Here is a 17080-nt window from a genome sequence, read left to right as displayed (position 1 = left end):
ACGAAAATACTACAGCACACAAGTGGGCCAAAATACCCTTGACAATTAAAAAAAACCCCAAAACAAACAAAAATAAAACTATTCACCCTAGTTAGGAACCTACCTTCCACCCACCCTCCTGACAAAGAACAACATGTCTTCCTGCTCAAGATCTAGCTAACTACTTCGAAAACAAAGTCATTCACCCTAGTTAGGAACCTACCTTCCACCTACCCTCCTGACAAAGAACAACATGTCTTCCTGCTCAAGATCTAGCTAACTACTTCGAAAACAAAGTCAATCAAATCAGAGCTGATCTAGCCAAATGTAAACAAAAAGAAAAAAAATTCAAGAGACTTTGACTTAAGTTTCAACTCCACCTTAGACTCAAATCAGGGAATTAAAGTAAACCAACTATGGGAATCCTTCCAACCACTTTCAACTGAAGATATAAAATCACTTCTATTAAAATGCTTATGTTCGCACTGCCTCCTAGACCTGTGCACAGAATTCTTATTCCAGTCCACCCCAACAGAGGTGATTAAATGGCTAACTGACCGTCTTAACGGTCTATTAGACTCTGGCTCCCTTCCCTCAGACCATGAGTAAAATCATTCTTACACCATAATTAAAAGGTTCAGGGTTAGACATAGCATTGGTAGTAAACTAAGATGCTTGAATCATACGTTAGTAAACAATTCTCCAAATATCTGGACATATTCTCCACACTTCACCAATCCCAATTCAAATTGAGATCCGCACACAGCACTGAGACCCTGGTCCTAGTATTAACCTATGCAAGGGTGATCAAGCTACTACTTCAGTTTGATATCTCAGCGGCATTTGATTCAGTGGATCACGTAATACTACTGGAGCGCTAGAACCAGATTGGAATACATAGTAACATAGTAGATGACGGCAGATAAAGACCTGCATGATCCATCCAGTCTGCCCAACAAGATAAACTCATATGTGCTACTTTTTGTGTATACCTTACCTTGATTTGTACCTGTGCTTTTCAGGGCACAGACCGTGTAAGTCTGCCCAGCACTATCCCCACCTCCCACCACCGGCTCTAGCACAGACCGTATAAGTCTGCCCAGCACTATCCCCGCCTCCCGCCACCGGCTGTGCCACCCAATCTCGGCTAAGCTCCTTTGGATCTATTCCTGAACAGGATTCCTTTGTTTATCCCGCGCGTGCTTGAATTCTGTTACCGTTTTCATTTCCACCACCTCCCGCGGGATGGCATTCCAAGCATCCACTACTCTCTCCGTGAAAAAATATTTCCTGACATTTTTCTTGAGTCTGCCCCCCTTCAATCTCATTTCATGTCCTCTCGTTCTACCTCCTTCGCATCTCCGGAAAAGGTTCGTTTGCGGATTAATACTTTTCAAATGTTTGAACGTCTGTATCATATCCCCCTGTTTCTCCTTTCTTCCAGAGTGTACATGTTCAGGTCATCAAGTCTCTCCTCATACGCCTTGTAACGCAAATCCCTTACCATTCTCGTAGCTTTCCTTTGCACCGCTTCAATTCTTTTTACATCCTTCGCAAGGTACGGCCTCCAAAACTGAACACAATACTCCAGGTGGGGCCTCACCAACGACTTATACAGGGGCATCAACACCCCCTTTCTTCTGCTTGTCACACCTCTCTCTATACAGCCTAACAACCTTCTAGCTACGGCCACCGCCTTGTCACATTGTTTCGTCGCCTTCAGATCCTCAGATACTATCACCCCAAGATCCCTCTCCCCGTCCGTTCCTATCAGACTCTCCCCGCCTAACACATACGTCTCCCGAGGATTTCTGTTCCCTAAGTGCATCACTTTGCATTTCTTTGCATTGAATTTTAATTGCCAAACCTTAGACCATTCTTCTAGCTTCCTCAGATCCTTTTTCAAGTTTTCCACTCCCTCCCGGGTGTCCACTTTATTACAGATCTTAGTATCATCTGCAAATAGGCAAACTTTACCTTCAAACCCTTCGGCAATGTCACTCACAAATATATTGAACAGAATCGGTCCCATCACCGATCCTTGAGGAGTACCACTACTCACCTTTCCCTCCGAGCGAATTCCATTTACCACCACCTTCTGGCGTATGTCCGTCAACCAGTTCCTAATTCAGGTCACCACTTCGGGTCCTATCTTCAGCACATCCAGTTTATTTAAGAGCCTCCTGTGGGGAACCGTGTCAAAAGCTTTGCTGAAATCTAAGTAGATTACGTCCATAGCTCGTCCCTGATTCAATTCTCTTGTCACCCAATCAAAGAATTCAATGAGATTCGTTTGGCACGATTTCCTTTTGGTAAAACCATGTTGTCTCGGATCTTGCAACTTATTGGCTTCCAGGAAATTCACTATCCTTTCCTTCAGCATCGCTTCCATTACTTTTCCAATAACCGAAGTGAGGCTTACCGGCCTGTAGTTTCCAGCTTCTTCCCTATCACCACTTTTGTGAAGAGGGACCACCTCCGCCGTTCTCCAATCCCTCGGAAACTCTCCTGTCTGCAAGGATATATTAAACAAATCTTTAAGAGGACTCGCCAGAACCTCTCTGAGCTCCCTCAATATCCTGGGGTGGATCCCATCCGGTCCCATGGCTTTGTCCACCTTTAGCTTTTTAAGTTGTTCATACACACACTCTTCCGTGAATGGTGCTCTATCCACTTCAATCTCATTTGTACTTTTTGCACACCATCACGGTCCTTCTCCAGGATTTTATTCTGTGAAAACAGAACAAAAGTATCTATTGAGCAAATTTGCTTTTTCTTCATCGTTATCCACATAGCAGTTCGCAGTATCTTTTAGTCTCACAATTCCCTTTTTAGTCATTCTTTTTTTTTTTTTTTTTTGATTTAAACAAGAATTTTTATTGAATAAGTAAGACACAATGTAAATACAGGCACAACAGTAAGCTTCCAGGCTTTAGTACATACTGTAAAACCTGGAACTTGTTTCTTCAATACTCATTCATTGTGTAATAACATTTAATATTCTTGGTGTTTTACATATTTTTTCCCCCCCTTCTTCCCCCTAAACAATCTGCAACAAAACATTTCCACGTTATTGGTCAAAATACCCTCCAAATCCCCCTTCCCCTTACAGTGTCTAAGGTAACAACAGTGATTCAACATATCAAATGTTTCTCTCTAGCTTATTACGTCTTCGGTATATCCAATGGTTCCCAGATCTTAGTCCATTTCGACAACTGGTGTCTCTCTTTTGCCATCAGTCTTTCTCTCTCTCTGCAATGTTCCGCATTAGGGTCATCCATTGGACAACAGACGGGCTATTTTTTTGCTTCCATGAGCGAGCAATAAGCAATCTTCCCGCACATAAGCAATGTTTGATTAACACTTGACCAAAGTCATTTACCCCCAAGATAGTTTTATGGAACAGAAATACAGCAGGGTCATATGGTATCTCAACTCCCACCCAGTATCTAATCCGGGCTTGGACAGCTTTCCAGAAGGCTTTTACTTTGTAACATGTCCACCAAATATGGCCCAATGTACCACGCTGGCCACATCTACGCCAACAAGTCGGGGAAGCTGTTCCAAACATATGATTTAACCTTACCGGGGTTAGATACCAACGGTATAGTACTTTTGTTAAATTTTCTTGAACATTAACAGCTGGAGAAATGCGTAAGGAACGCCTCTCCATTTTCTGCCACTCCTCAGCTGAGTAACTGACCCCTAATTCTTTCTCCCACAGCACCCTGTGCTTATGGCTAACACACATGTTATCTCGCAAGTGCCCATAGATCAAAGTAATAAGGCCACGTGTCCCTTGTTCTCGAACACAGAGTTCTTCTAAAAAGGTCACGTCACCCATTAAATAGGCACGTCTGCCTTCTAATGACAAAAAATGAATCAATTGAGTGTAGGCATATTGATCTGTAGAGGGTAACCTGTATGTATCTGCCAATTCCTGGAATGATATGAAGGTATCTTTATTAATCAATTGCCCCCATAGATCCAACCCTTGCTTTTTCCATCTAGTGAAAACTGAGCGTGTGCAGCCTAATGGGAATGCTAAATTACAAACAATAGGTGATAACCGAGAGCAATAGATTCGTTTTAAGCGTTCCATTTATCCCAGCATGACAAAGTGAACTCAATGATCGGGCTCACCTCCTCCCCCAAGCGACGATGTTTAGGCGGCAACCAGAGTAAGTGGCCTAATTTCAAAGGGCTATGTAGTATATATTGTTCCATCTTTACCCAAAGTTTGTGAGGGGCTTCCTGAAACCACTCCACTGCGGATTTAACCTGAGCCGCTCTATGATATAAGTCCACTTTAGGGATCCCTAAACCACCTTTGGTCTTACGGTCTGTATACATTATGGAGGGGTGGATTCTAGATTTGCCTCCTTTCCAGATGAACTTCTCTAATCGTTTCTGCAGGGAGTGAAGCACATGGTCACTAATAGGGAGTGGCAGAGCCTGGAAAAGATACAGTAATCGCGGTAGTATATTCATTTTCACTGTGGCTATTCTCCCAAACCAAGATAAACCAAGGGGCTCCCATCTTTCCAAGTCCTCCCTAATGTCTTTCAGTAACGGAGTATAGTTAGCCTCATTAATGTCTTGCAATTTAGCAGTGAGGAAAACTCCCAAATATTTAAGACCCTTAGTTACCCACCTCAAAGGATATAATTGCTTACAACGGTGATATTGTTCCTTTGTCATACCCCCTGCCATTGCTTCTGTTTTCTCATAATTAATCTTAAATCCTGACACCTGCCCATAAGTTTCCAATTCACTTATAACCTGGGGTATAGAATCTAAAGGTGAGGTAAGGGTCAAAAGGACATCATCTGCAAACAATGCCACCTTTGATTCCCAGTCTTTCACCCTCACTCCCTTTATCCCTGGATGATTCCTAATAGCCCATGCCAATGGTTCCATTACTAAAGCAAATAAAAGTGGCGATAGAGGGCACCCTTGACGTGTCCCTCTATTCAGCTCAAAGAAGGCGGATATCTGCCCATTAATTTTTACCCCTGCTTTCGGCTGAGTGTATAGTTCTTTAATCCAGTCCCTAAAATTAGAACCAAATCCAAACTGTTGTAAAACCTGGTGCAGGAATGGCCAATGCACCCTATCGAATGCTTTTTCAGCGTCCACACTCAGTAGACAATACGGTGTTTTACTCTGCCGGGCAATATACATAGCATTCAGAGTTCGTCTAATATTGTCCAAGGCCTGTCTATTGGCGACAAAACCCACCTGATCTGGATGTATTAAGATAGGCAGAATTTCTGTTAATCTACTTGCTAATACCTTAGCCAGGATGCGAACATCCACATTAAGTACAGAGATGGGGCAGTAAGAAGAGCATTCAGCCATCTCCTTTTAGGCTTCAGGATCACTGCAATCCATGCCTCTTCATAGTTGGCGGGAGATTATCTCCTTTCACTACAGCATTAAGCACATCTGTCAACACAGGTGCCAAGTAGGGGGCAAATTTTTTATAGAATTCAGCCGTATAGCATTCCAATCCCGGTGATTTGGCGGTTTTCAAAGTTTTTATAGCTGCTAGGACCTCACGCATGTCAATAGGTGCATCTAGCATTTGTTGTTGATCTTGTGTTAAGGATGGTAGAGCCATTTTTTGCAAGTATGATCGAATACTCTCCTCCTGTATACCCCCATCTCCGGCATAAAGCTTAGCATAATATTTATTGAAACGGACTCTAATCTCTGGAGATGTTCGGAGCACCTCTCCTTTGGATCCCTTAATACGATAAATATTACGATCTGCTCTTAGTTTTCGCAATTTAATAGCTAACTGCCTACTTATCTTATTTTTGGTGGTATATGTGTGAAGCTTTAGTCTTTCGTTAATATACTCAAGATCTTGAGCTAGCAGGGCTTCTAGTTGTATTCTGGCAGCTTGTAAAGCTCTATATATCTTAAGAGAGCCTGTGGCTTTATGTTTACTTTCTAATATCCCAATTTTCTCTCTTAGCTGCAAGGTAGCTTGCAACCTCTGTTTCTTAAGCTTTCCAGCAACCTTAATAAAGTGACCTCTGGACACCGCTTTAAGGGCTTCCCACACTATAGCAATTGAGGGCCCTGAGGTTACATTAAAAGACAGGTATTCCTTCAGGACCTTTACATATTCCTGACAAACTGCTTCCTGTTTTAACAGCCCATTATTTAATGTCCAGTACCCTACCCGCTGTTTTCCTGTCTGCCAATCTAGTTGTATCACACAAGGAGCATGATCAGATACAGTAATATTATTTATATGTGCTTTTGTGAGTTGATCTCCTAATAGCTTATCAATCAACAAGTAGTCAATCCGTGAGTATGTAGAATGTACTGGAGAATAAAAAGAGTAATCACGCTCAGTGGGGTGCATGTCTCTCCAAGAGTCAAAAAGTCCCATATCCCTAACAAAAGTGTTAAAATGTTTGGCCAAGACTTTGTCATTACCAGAGTTGCGTTCCGATTTATCCACTTCAGGGCAAAGAGTAGCATTGAAATCACCACCCAGTATAAGCTGACCTCCCAGCACTGTGTGTATTTGTTTCTTAAGTAATTGAAAGAAAGATGGTTGATTAGTATTTGGCCCATATATAGATCCCAGAATAACCTCCTGATTTTCAAATGTCCCCCTGAGTAGAAGATATCTGCCCTTTGGATCTCTTTTCACCTGATGGATTTGTATTGGCAGGTCAGACTGGAGCAATATCGCTACCCCTCTTTGTTTCTTATCAGATATGTCTGAGGCAAAATAACTCTTAGAGTAATAAACATGTCTAAACAAATATTCATGCGCCCTTTTCAAATGAGTTTCTTGCAACATAACCACCTGGGGTTTATGTCTATTTATCTCTTGCCAAATCAACTGTCGCTTTCTAGGAGCATTTAGGCCTTTGACATTGAGAGTCATAATCTTTAAAGTAGCTGCCATAGAGTATACTTAACAGAAAGATAATGAAAATTCATTTGCATATCTAGATATCATCTGCAGACACTGTAGTACCCTTCTCTCCTGTTTCCCCTGAACCCATCCCCCCCCCCCCAGCCTCCCATCTCCCTTCCTCCCCTTTCCCCTTCATAAGTAGAGTAGCAAACTTCCACCGGAAATAGAATTCCCCAGAGGAGTCTACTCACTCGCTTCCTAGCAAGATCAACCCCCGCAGTATACAACCCAACCACACCATCTCCGCCCAACCCCGCATGACATCCTCCATATACCCGACAGACTTATCTCCGCCATAAATGTAGATCATAAGGGAATAAAGCAGAAAATTTTAATCTTATGAATGGTCAAATGTTGGTCCCAATGGGGGTAATTTTATAAAATGTTTCCATGTATAAATCATATTTTACACATCAAAACAGTCTTTTAGTAAATTGTACACAAGCTTACCTGTATAAAAAGTAGGCACACTTTTTTGTGATTTGTGCATAGCCATTCTTTAGTGGTATAGGTGCGGTGTACATATGAAGTAAGTACATGCATACGTGAAGTATACACACAAATTTGTATTTACCTTTGAATAGGTATAAATTTGTGCAAGAGCATTGCTCACAATTGGGGATCGTTGCATGAGCCTGTGTTATAAGGCATCTTTTTTTAACTTTTCACATAGGCAGTCTTTTAAAATTATGTTCTATAGTATTCCAAAATGGGTATGATTTGAAAAAAAGATTCTAATTCTCAGTCCTTGAGACATTAATAGTAGGGCTTTTCTTTGATCTTTTATGCATTTGTAAATTAAATGTTCTGGTTTTGTTTTTCCTGGCAGCTTAAGGGTTGCCTCAGCCTGGTTATATCTTCCAATAGGGGCTGCACCAGCTTGTTTTCGTTTTTTTTTTTTTTTTGGGGGGGGGGGGGGGCTGTGGAGCAGCTTTGCTGAGCCACAGCATTATGTAGCGCTTAAGATCCCTGAAGTGACCACACCAGCATCTTCTGTGGTGGTCTGGCATGACTTGCAACTGGTGTGTAGCAGCATATTCTCCTTGACACAGCTTCCAAAAGCTGCATCAGTCAGGTTTCACAAATGGAAATGTTAGTTGTCCAGGAGTTTTCCACCTTAGTGTTTATATCCAGACTTCTGAGTGTAATAAATTCAGCAAAAGTTGCTTGGTGTATAACTCTTGCCTTTGTATTTGTTTTACCTAGGTGGATCCTAACCAGAAATTATAAAGCTCTAAGTAAAGGTTCAAAGGGCAGTACCTCGGGTTTCTTAAACATCATGATGGAACTTAAGAAGTGTTGTAATCATTGCTACCTCATTAAGCCACCTGAGGGTAGTGAACTCTCTAACCGTCAGGATGCATTACAGGTAAATAACTGTTTTCATAAAAATTTAATTTTAAATTGTCCATGTCATTAAAAAATGGATTATCCAAGGGCATTCAGGTTGGCAAGCCCTCATAGATGGCTACACCAACAAAACAAAATCAAAAATGAACTCTATCAGTTTAGATAAAAGTGAAATCCCAACACTGGACTTAACAGGAATATAAGTACATAAGTAATGCCACACTGGGAAAAGACCAAGGGTCCATCGAGCCCAGCATCCTGTCCACGACAGCTGCCGATCCAGGCCAAGGGCACCTGGCAAGCTTCCCAAACGTACAGACATTCTATACATGTTATTCCTGGAATTGTGGATTTTTCCCAAGTCCATTTAGTAGTGGTTTATGGACTTGTCCTTTAGGAAACCGTCTAACCCCTTTTTAAACTCTGCCAAGCTAACCGCCTTCACGTTCTCCGGCAACGAATTCCAGAGTTTAATTATGCGTTGGGTGAAGAAACTTTTTCTCCGATTTGTTTTAAATTTACTACACTGTAGTTTCATTGCATGCCCCCTAGTCCTAGTATTTTTGGAAAGCGTGAATAGACGCTTCACATCCACCTGTTCCACTCCACTCATTATTTTTATATACCTCTATCATGTCTCCCCTCAGCCGTCTCTTCTCCAAACTGAAAAGCCCTAGCCTCCTTAGTCTTTCTTCATAGGGAAGTCATCCCATCCCCGCTATCATTTTAGTCGCCTTTCGCTGCACCTTTTCCAATTCTACTATATCTTTCTTGAGATGCGGCGACCAGAATTGAACACAATACTCAAGGTGCGGTCGCACCATGGAGCGATACAACGGCATTATAACATCCTCACACCTGTTTTCCATACCTTTCTTAATAATACCCAACATTAGTGCTGGAATAACTCTCAAAAAGATTCTGAAAGACTGAATGGACAAAACCTGTCACACTGAGAGATCCTGCTGTGGATGCGTGTAAATTCCCGCTCACCTCTATTCCACTCAACCTTCTTCCCATGAAGATGCATACTTGCTATATTCTGTAAAGATTTTGCTTCACTTATTTCCAAACTTTCATTGTAATGCAGACCTTTTTAGTTTTCATCCTGGTAGATCATCAGTCAGATTTTTTTGTCCACTTCTAAGTTCATTTATTTGTTTTTTGCTTGTTTGCCCAATAAAACCTTTTCAGAGGCCTAGGGCATCCCAAGGGATAACATTTTAAAAAGTGAGTAACTTAGTTTTGCTACAGCTGTTTCATTTTTTTTTTTTGCAGTATGTGTCAGAAAAAAAAAGCCCTTGGTGACTAAGAAATGCAAGTGGTATGGCAAGACCATATTCATACTGGATACCCACAGTTGGTACTTAATATGCCTTGGACCACGTCAAAACCTCTCTTGATGTCCTCTGTGCTTTTAGGTGACAGAAGAGGCCGCCTTCATTGTGAAGAGCAGCATTAGAGAATATTCGGTACTTTTAAGTCTGGTACATTGACATTGTATCAGAGTCATTGGCCTCAAAGCTCCAGGGAATGTATCAGCATTAGGAGTGCATTGATCATTGATAGAGTCCACTAGTATTGGACATCAACTGCTCAGAGAACATGGAGTTCCTCTCATCAGTGCTCAGAGTCCTGTTCAAGTGTTTGGCATAGGCCAAATTACATCATCATGATACCCTATTGGAACATGTTGTCAAAAGCATCAAAGCACCTCTTTCTCTAGCACTCTTGAAGCAATCCCACATGAAGGACTGTTCAACATCTTCAATTCCAGCCTCTAAGGACTAAGCCATCAACATTCCAAAAGAGACGCATGAGGATGTGGCCACCCCTTATTTTTCCCTCACCTGCACCTTAGGCATTGGCAGTCTTTGAGGAGGTGCTGGATAAAGACACAGATGACTGTAAAATTGTGCACAAGTATACCTGTATAAAAAGTAGTCACATTGAAAGGTTGCATCTACTTTTCTGCAAACTGTGCATAGCCATTCTTGGGTGTCATAGGTATGTTGTATGCATACATTTTATTTAAAAAAAATCATGTACACACATGAAGTAAGGGCATGCTGCACACCTTGGCACTTACCTCTGAATAGGTATAAATTTATGAAAAAGCATTTGTTCACAGTATGAAGGAGGCTGAGGTTTTTCACAAACTGTTGGCCCCTTATAATCTCTGTTGGGTTCTAAAAATTGTCCATCTATTCAAACAGAATTGCCCACCCAAGCTCTCTCCATTGGAAAATACCAAGGAACTCTTCCCTCTTAGAGACCATGCAGTTGAACCTGTTCCACTAGGAGAAAGATGGCAGAGATTTTTTTCAGGTATTTTCTGGTGTTAGATGAGAAGCTTCCCATTTCTACTCCACTATAGGACAACGTGGTAAACTAGTTGTGGATGCCTCATACATTGGGAGAGAGGGTGTTCAGTGTACTTATCTTCAGATTCCACTTCTAGTACAGGCAGTCTTGAAACTGAGTTGGGATTAGGGAACCATGATTCTCATGACTGCCTACTGGATGAAGTAAGTGTGATTCCCATCCCTTTCTGGAACTTTCTATAAGAAATTCCATCACACTGGAATATTTTTCTGTGATAAACATTCAGGTTCAAAGAACACTGCTGCAACCCAACATCAGGTCCCTTTCCCTTTCCCTCTCAGTTTAGATATTGAGTGGGTAACTTTTTAAGTCCCCTGAATCTGTCTGATGGCATATTGAAGGTCATTCTGGTTTCTAGAAGAAACTCCATTAAGTGATTTTATAGCTTTAAGTAAGTTCCTGGTTCCTGTCTGGTATGACAGAAAAGCCATAGACCCAGTGTTCTTCATTGCAAGGCCTGGGGTCCAGTGGCAGTGCCTGACTCTCCCCCCCCCCCCCCCCCCCCCCAAAAAAAAAAGTCTTGGCACTGGCACTGTGTTCATATCAGTTGTTCAGTTTCTTACATACACTATTTGGATCTCTGTAAGTTTAAGCCACATGTTGCCTAAACTACTCTATTCTCATAAGACTGAGAGAGCAATGTGAAAGATTGAACTGCTCAGTGCCCAAACTTGCTGAGAGTGATGTGCTAGAAGGAAATAGAACTGCCAACATATCTGTGGATTAAAAAATCTGGGGGGGGGGGGGGGGACTAGATTGAAGAGGTTATTTATTTATTTATTTGTAGCATTTATATCCCGCGTTTTCCCACCTATTTGCAGGCTCAATGTGGCTTACATTGTTCCGTAATTGTGATCACCAATTCCGGAAAAGAGAAATACATAGTTAAGGTGGAGGCAACAGAGTGGATTAGGTATTCAGGTAAAGGAAGTTCATTTTCATAATAAATAAAAGGTATTGGATTAAACTTCATTCGTGATAAATTAGCTTGAACAATCAGGAATATTAAACTTCAAATCATGATAAATTAGTATGGACAATCAGGAAATAAAGAGTTACGTTTTGTGTAGATCCGGTGTAAATGTTATTAACTGGCATTTAGGATGGATTATTTTGGTATGCTTTTTTGAATAGGTTGGTTTTCAATAATTTACGGAAATTAATTATGTCGTGGGTTCTTTTTATGGATTTTGGTAATTCATTCCATATTTGCGTGCTTATATAGGAGAAACTGGATGCATATGTTAATTTATATTTTAGTCCTTTAAAGCTGGGATAATGGAGATTCAGGAACGTACGTGATAATCTAGGTTGAGGTTGGAAGTGGAGACAGGATGATGAAGACTGATTGGCAGAGGAGCTGGGGAACATGGATAGAGAATGTGTGAGGGGAGATGAGCTTAGGGAAAGAGACAATGCATGTGGGGTAGAGTTTTAGTTATACAAATCACTCTAAATGCACCTGAACAGCCAGATTGTGAAAGTATCAGAGGCAAACCCTTCAGGACCTGCTGTATCATTGAAGGTGGAGTCCTTTGCTCCCAACTAGGCTGTCTGCTTCTTCCATAATAATATTAGCTTTCACACGGAAGTTTTTTTGCCAATATGGACCCTGTTAGAAAACTAGTGAAGATCACTGCTCTAGACCCTTTTTCTGACCCCACCCCCAAAAATTGCCCGTCAAGTTTGAAAAGCATCTCCTTTAGGGTGCACCTCAATACAATTGGCATTCATTACCCCAACGTAGAAAGTAAATCCATCTTTACAGCCTCTGGCTGTTTGCATTATTTAGACCGGCTTTTATCAAAGCTTCCTATTAAGATACCCTCACTGTGTCCTGGAACTTCAGTGTTCGAGCCTCTGGACTCTGATCTGAAACATCTGACCTAGGTCTTACTTTTGGTGGTAGTAACTTCAGTATGCAGAGTTAGTGAACTCCAAACTCCAGTGACCCATCTTATACAAAATCTTTCAACAATGGAATGGTTCTGCGCACCCATCTGAAGTTCATTCTTAAGGTGGTGTCAGATTTCCACTTAATCGGTCGTCCTGACATTTTTCCCTCAATCTCATGTCCACAAAAGTGAAAGTGCCTTGTACTCTTTGACTTGAATACAAGCCTTATCCTTGTTCTTGTATTTGTACTTAAAGCAAACTAAAGTCCTTAGAAAGTGTACTCAGCTTTGTGTTTCTTTTGACCGCAACAAATATGGAATTGCCATTGTCACACATGCTTATATGTATTTGTCTAACAGACTCCTTTTCCTTCACTTATGACCAAGTAGCCTGAGGATCACAATCCATCAATGCATCCGTTGCCTACTTTGTCAGTCTAAGTAGAGATTTGAAAGGCTGTGATATAGACCAGTCCATACATTCATATCTCACTATTGTTTGGAAAGGGTCTCTCAGTGTGACAGTAGGTTTGTCCATTCAGTCCTTCAGAATCTTTTTGAGAGTTATTCCAGCACTATTCCTGTTAAGTCCAGTGTTGGGATTTCACTTTTATCTAAACTGATAATTCATTTTTGTTTTGTTGGTGTAGCCTTGCAGCTAATAAAGCTTTTTTATGGGTAAATGATTATGCTATATATGCAGTCTTAAAGTAAGTCATTTTTGGTGTGCCTTATTTTAAGCCCTTTTTGCCCCTTCTTTTTGTAGACACCATTCAGATATTTCTATTTGATTTTGACTTCTTGATATTTCTTGTGGCTCTTTTGTTATGCATTTTGTTTTTGGTTAACTCTAACAGGGCCATTTTGAGGAAATTAATGCCCATTAGTATAGCTAATCAGCCCCAAACTGATTTGGTCAGCACATTGTACCATTTATCAACACGTGTTATTTAGAGGAACTGCATGTTTATTTTGCAAATTAGTCATTCTGTTGTCTCTTTAGCATTTAATCCGTAGCAGTGGTAAATTAATCCTCCTTGACAAATTGCTGATTCGCCTGCGAGAACGAGGCAACAGAGTTCTCATCTTCTCTCAAATGGTGCGGATGCTGGACATCCTTGCTGAATATTTGAAGTATCGTCAGTTCCCCTCCCAGGTAAGGTTTTGTCTTTGTCTTCCAGTGACAGATTTATCTTTAAAAAAAAAGTACCAATAAAATAAAATAGGAAATTGTTATTAAATAACAATTTTAAAGAGATGTGTAGAGAAACAGAGATGAAGAATAAAACATCAAGCAGAGAAAAAGCAAATTTGTCAGTAGACCTGTAGAAAGGGAAGCTACTTGGGGAGTAAACAAATGCAAGCAAACTATTCTTTTTATAGGTAATAAATAAGAGGTAACATAGGCAATTTGCCCCGACAGTCACTCAAAACAAGGCTCCATCACTTTCCCAACCACCACAGTGAGTTGGGATAACTGTTTCTCTGTAAATACGGGGACTGTGTTAACCACGTCATCTGTCATCTTGGCCTCAGCAGCACAAGGTTTTGGCGCATCTTTTTTCTGCCCCTTACTGGACGTCTCACCTCGCAAAGGTAAAAAATATTTGTCTATATGTATTTCCTCAAGTCAAGAGCATGAAAGTCCCAGTAGGAGCTATCTTCAGTTTGTGGGGGGTGAATTAGATATGGTTACTCCAGAGAGAGAGTAACACGCGTCCTACCTCTCACACTGCATCACGTGGTTCCTTATATGTTTCCTTTTAAATCCCTTTCCTTGTAGGGTATTTGTTAGCTTCATTAATTGTTTTCTTTATATATTCTGCATTTATTCTTTGTCCTTAATTCACATTGTTGGATGTATAATAAATGTATAATTAAATAAAAGGAAAAAGAAAACAGCTTAAAGCTTATCTATTGTAGAAGGTTTTTTTCTTAAGTTTAGTACCTTTTGATTCCCATGATACCTATATTGAGAGCAGGCTTTTGTTTTATTGTTTTAACGTGTTGTGATGGTATTTTTTTTTTTATTTTATGTTGTCTTTTTATTGAATTTGTTTTGTGAATTTTGTTTATATATGTTCATAATTGTGATCTGCCATGAACTGTGAATTGTGCAGAATATAAATATTTTAAATAAATAAATTGACCCTCAATTCCTTCAAAGTTGAATTCTGGTCGCCGCATCTCAAGAAAGATATAGTAGAATTGGAAAAGGTGCAGCGAAGGGCGACTACAATGATAGCGGGGATGGGACGACTTCCCTATGAAGAAAGACTAAGGAGGCTAGGGCTTTTCAGTTTGGAGAAGAGACGGCTGAGGGGAGACATGATAGAGGTATATAAAATAATGAGTGGAGTGGAACAGGTGGATGTGAAGTGTCCACGCTTCCAAAAATACTAGGACTAGGGGGCATGCAATGAAACTACAGTGTAGTAAATTTAAAACAAATCGGAGAAAGTTTTTCTTCACCCAACGCGTAATTAAACTCTGGAATTCGTTGCCGGAGAACGTGGCAAAGGCGGTTAGCTTAGCAGAGTTTAAAAAGGGGTTAGACGGTTTCCTAAAGAACAAGTCCATAAACCAGTACTAAATGGAATTGGAAAAATCCACAATTCCAGGAATAACATGTATAGAATGCTGTACGTTTGGGAAGCTCGCCAGTTACCCTTGGCCTGGATTGGCCGCTGTCGTGGGCAGGGTGCTGGGCTCGATGGACCCTTGGTCTTTTCCCAGTGTGGCATTACTTATGTACTTATGTAGTGTCTGTCTGGTTCTCAGAGAAGAATGCAGTCAATTTGCCAAGCTGTGCATCCGGATGTAGTTCGTTGTGCAGTGTGGAATATTTTCAGTCCCCCCTCTGTGGGCAGTGCTGCCACAGTGGGACCTTAATTAGTCCCAGCGCCTAGATTGGACTGCCATTTCAGCCCTGGAAGCTAGCCTCCTTGGAAGACCAATTGTTCGGCCCACCCAGTGTCAGATATCCAGGCTTATGCTTAAGTTTGTGAAAGAGACAATATCTGTATGTATTGTATCCTTTTGCTGATGAGTTCCCCATTCATGCAAATCAGATGGTATTCTCCCCGCCTTTGAGTCAGGAACTACTTTGGATCCCTCCTGGTTGCTTTTTAACCTGGATGTTCGCCGAGTGCTTGAGATGCTGATCAGTGACAAAGCTGTCAGGAGGTTGCATAGGCTGTGACTTTTCATTGTCCATGTGGTGCAGTAAACTTGACACTGAGTTTGCCGATTGCTTCAAAACATTTTAAAAAAAAGACTGATGTTAGAGTCACGTGATGCTTGGCTGAGGGGAAGGACGCCGCATCCCAAAGCTCCGCGGCCCCGATAATACCATCTAGCCCGTAGCGCCTTTAAAGATTAACTTGCACGCCCGCGGAGGCAATACCTACAATCGGAACACCCAAGCAGCAAGTGATGGTCTTGAGAGCCCGCAAAACAGTTATTATGACCTCCAAATCTGGTCGGAAAGACGGAACCCGGGGTCGTGTGGGCGAAGGAAAGATGGCGGAGGCCGGACCCGCGGGAGAATCGGTGAGTTCTGTGTGGGCCGCCGAAATCGCAGCGGAAGTCTCCACGCTGTTGGAAGGGTCAGTAGACTGCAAGTTGCAAAGAATATCTGAGCAGATCGAGCAGCTGGACGGAAAGTTCGTGGGGCTGCATGCAGATATGGTGGGATTCCAACAAAGATTATCAGATATGGAGGACCACTATCAACAAAGTGAATCTCAACAAAAACAGCTGCAGAAACAGGTGGATGATCTTTCCGCTAAGGTCGAAGATTTAGAAAATAGATCAAGACGAAACAACCTCCGTCTAGTTGGTCTTCCGGAGTCTTTACGAGAAGTGGACCTTCGAGAGTTTCTAGAAACATGGCTTCCTACTGTATTGAACCTTGGGAGCATGGCACATGGATTACAAATTGAAAGAGCGCACCGGCTGGGACGAGCACGACAGGAATCTGAGAGACCAAGGGTGGTCATCTGTAAAGTGCTAAACTATACGCATAAGCAGGAAATTTTAAGAGCATGGCATTTGAAAGGAACTGTGCAATATGAATCTCACAGAATTTTGTGCTTTCAAGACTTTTCAGCCGCTGTTGCAGCCCAACGCCGTAAATATGCGGAGCCCTGCAAGAGACTATACGAACGGAAGGTCCGCTTAGCCTTAATGTTCCCAGCAAAGCTTTGCATCTATCACGATGGAAAGCAGCACGTCGCCGACTCCCCGGAGGCGGCTTTACAATTTATTAACCGGCTGAGGGAGAGCACCGAAGTGAAAAATTAACATGCCGTGGCTACTAGTCCGCGGGAGACCTGAAGGGGGTCAGCTACACAGAACAGTGCCATGCTGGGAGGTTGGCACGCGCCAGATGATACTATGGACATCATGCAGGTTGTTATGTGGATTTGCAGTGGGTTTCACTTGTGAGCCGGGATTTGGAGGCACTGGCCATGGATGCGATGGCTGGAGGTGTATGGCTCAACTGTACTTAAGCGCGTTATTG

General features: G+C 41.7%; 1 protein-coding gene across 1 annotated transcript in view; it reads left to right on the top strand.

Moving 5' to 3' along the window:
* CHD1 (chromodomain helicase DNA binding protein 1) overlaps positions 1 to 17080 on the top strand; it is a 560349-nt gene that overhangs the window by 282249 nt on the left and 261020 nt on the right. Inside the window, 2 exon segments of the mRNA XM_030193417.1 lie at positions 8132 to 8294; positions 13559 to 13711. Of these exon segments, the coding sequence (XP_030049277.1) occupies positions 8132 to 8294; positions 13559 to 13711 (316 nt within the window).

The sequence above is a fragment of the Microcaecilia unicolor genome, chromosome 2, assembly GCF_901765095.1.
Source record: "Microcaecilia unicolor chromosome 2, aMicUni1.1, whole genome shotgun sequence".
NCBI classification, from domain to species: Eukaryota; Metazoa; Chordata; class Amphibia; order Gymnophiona; family Siphonopidae; genus Microcaecilia; species Microcaecilia unicolor.
Note: the sequence above shows the minus strand (reverse complement) of the source record. Positions and strands in the feature narration are given on the sequence as shown.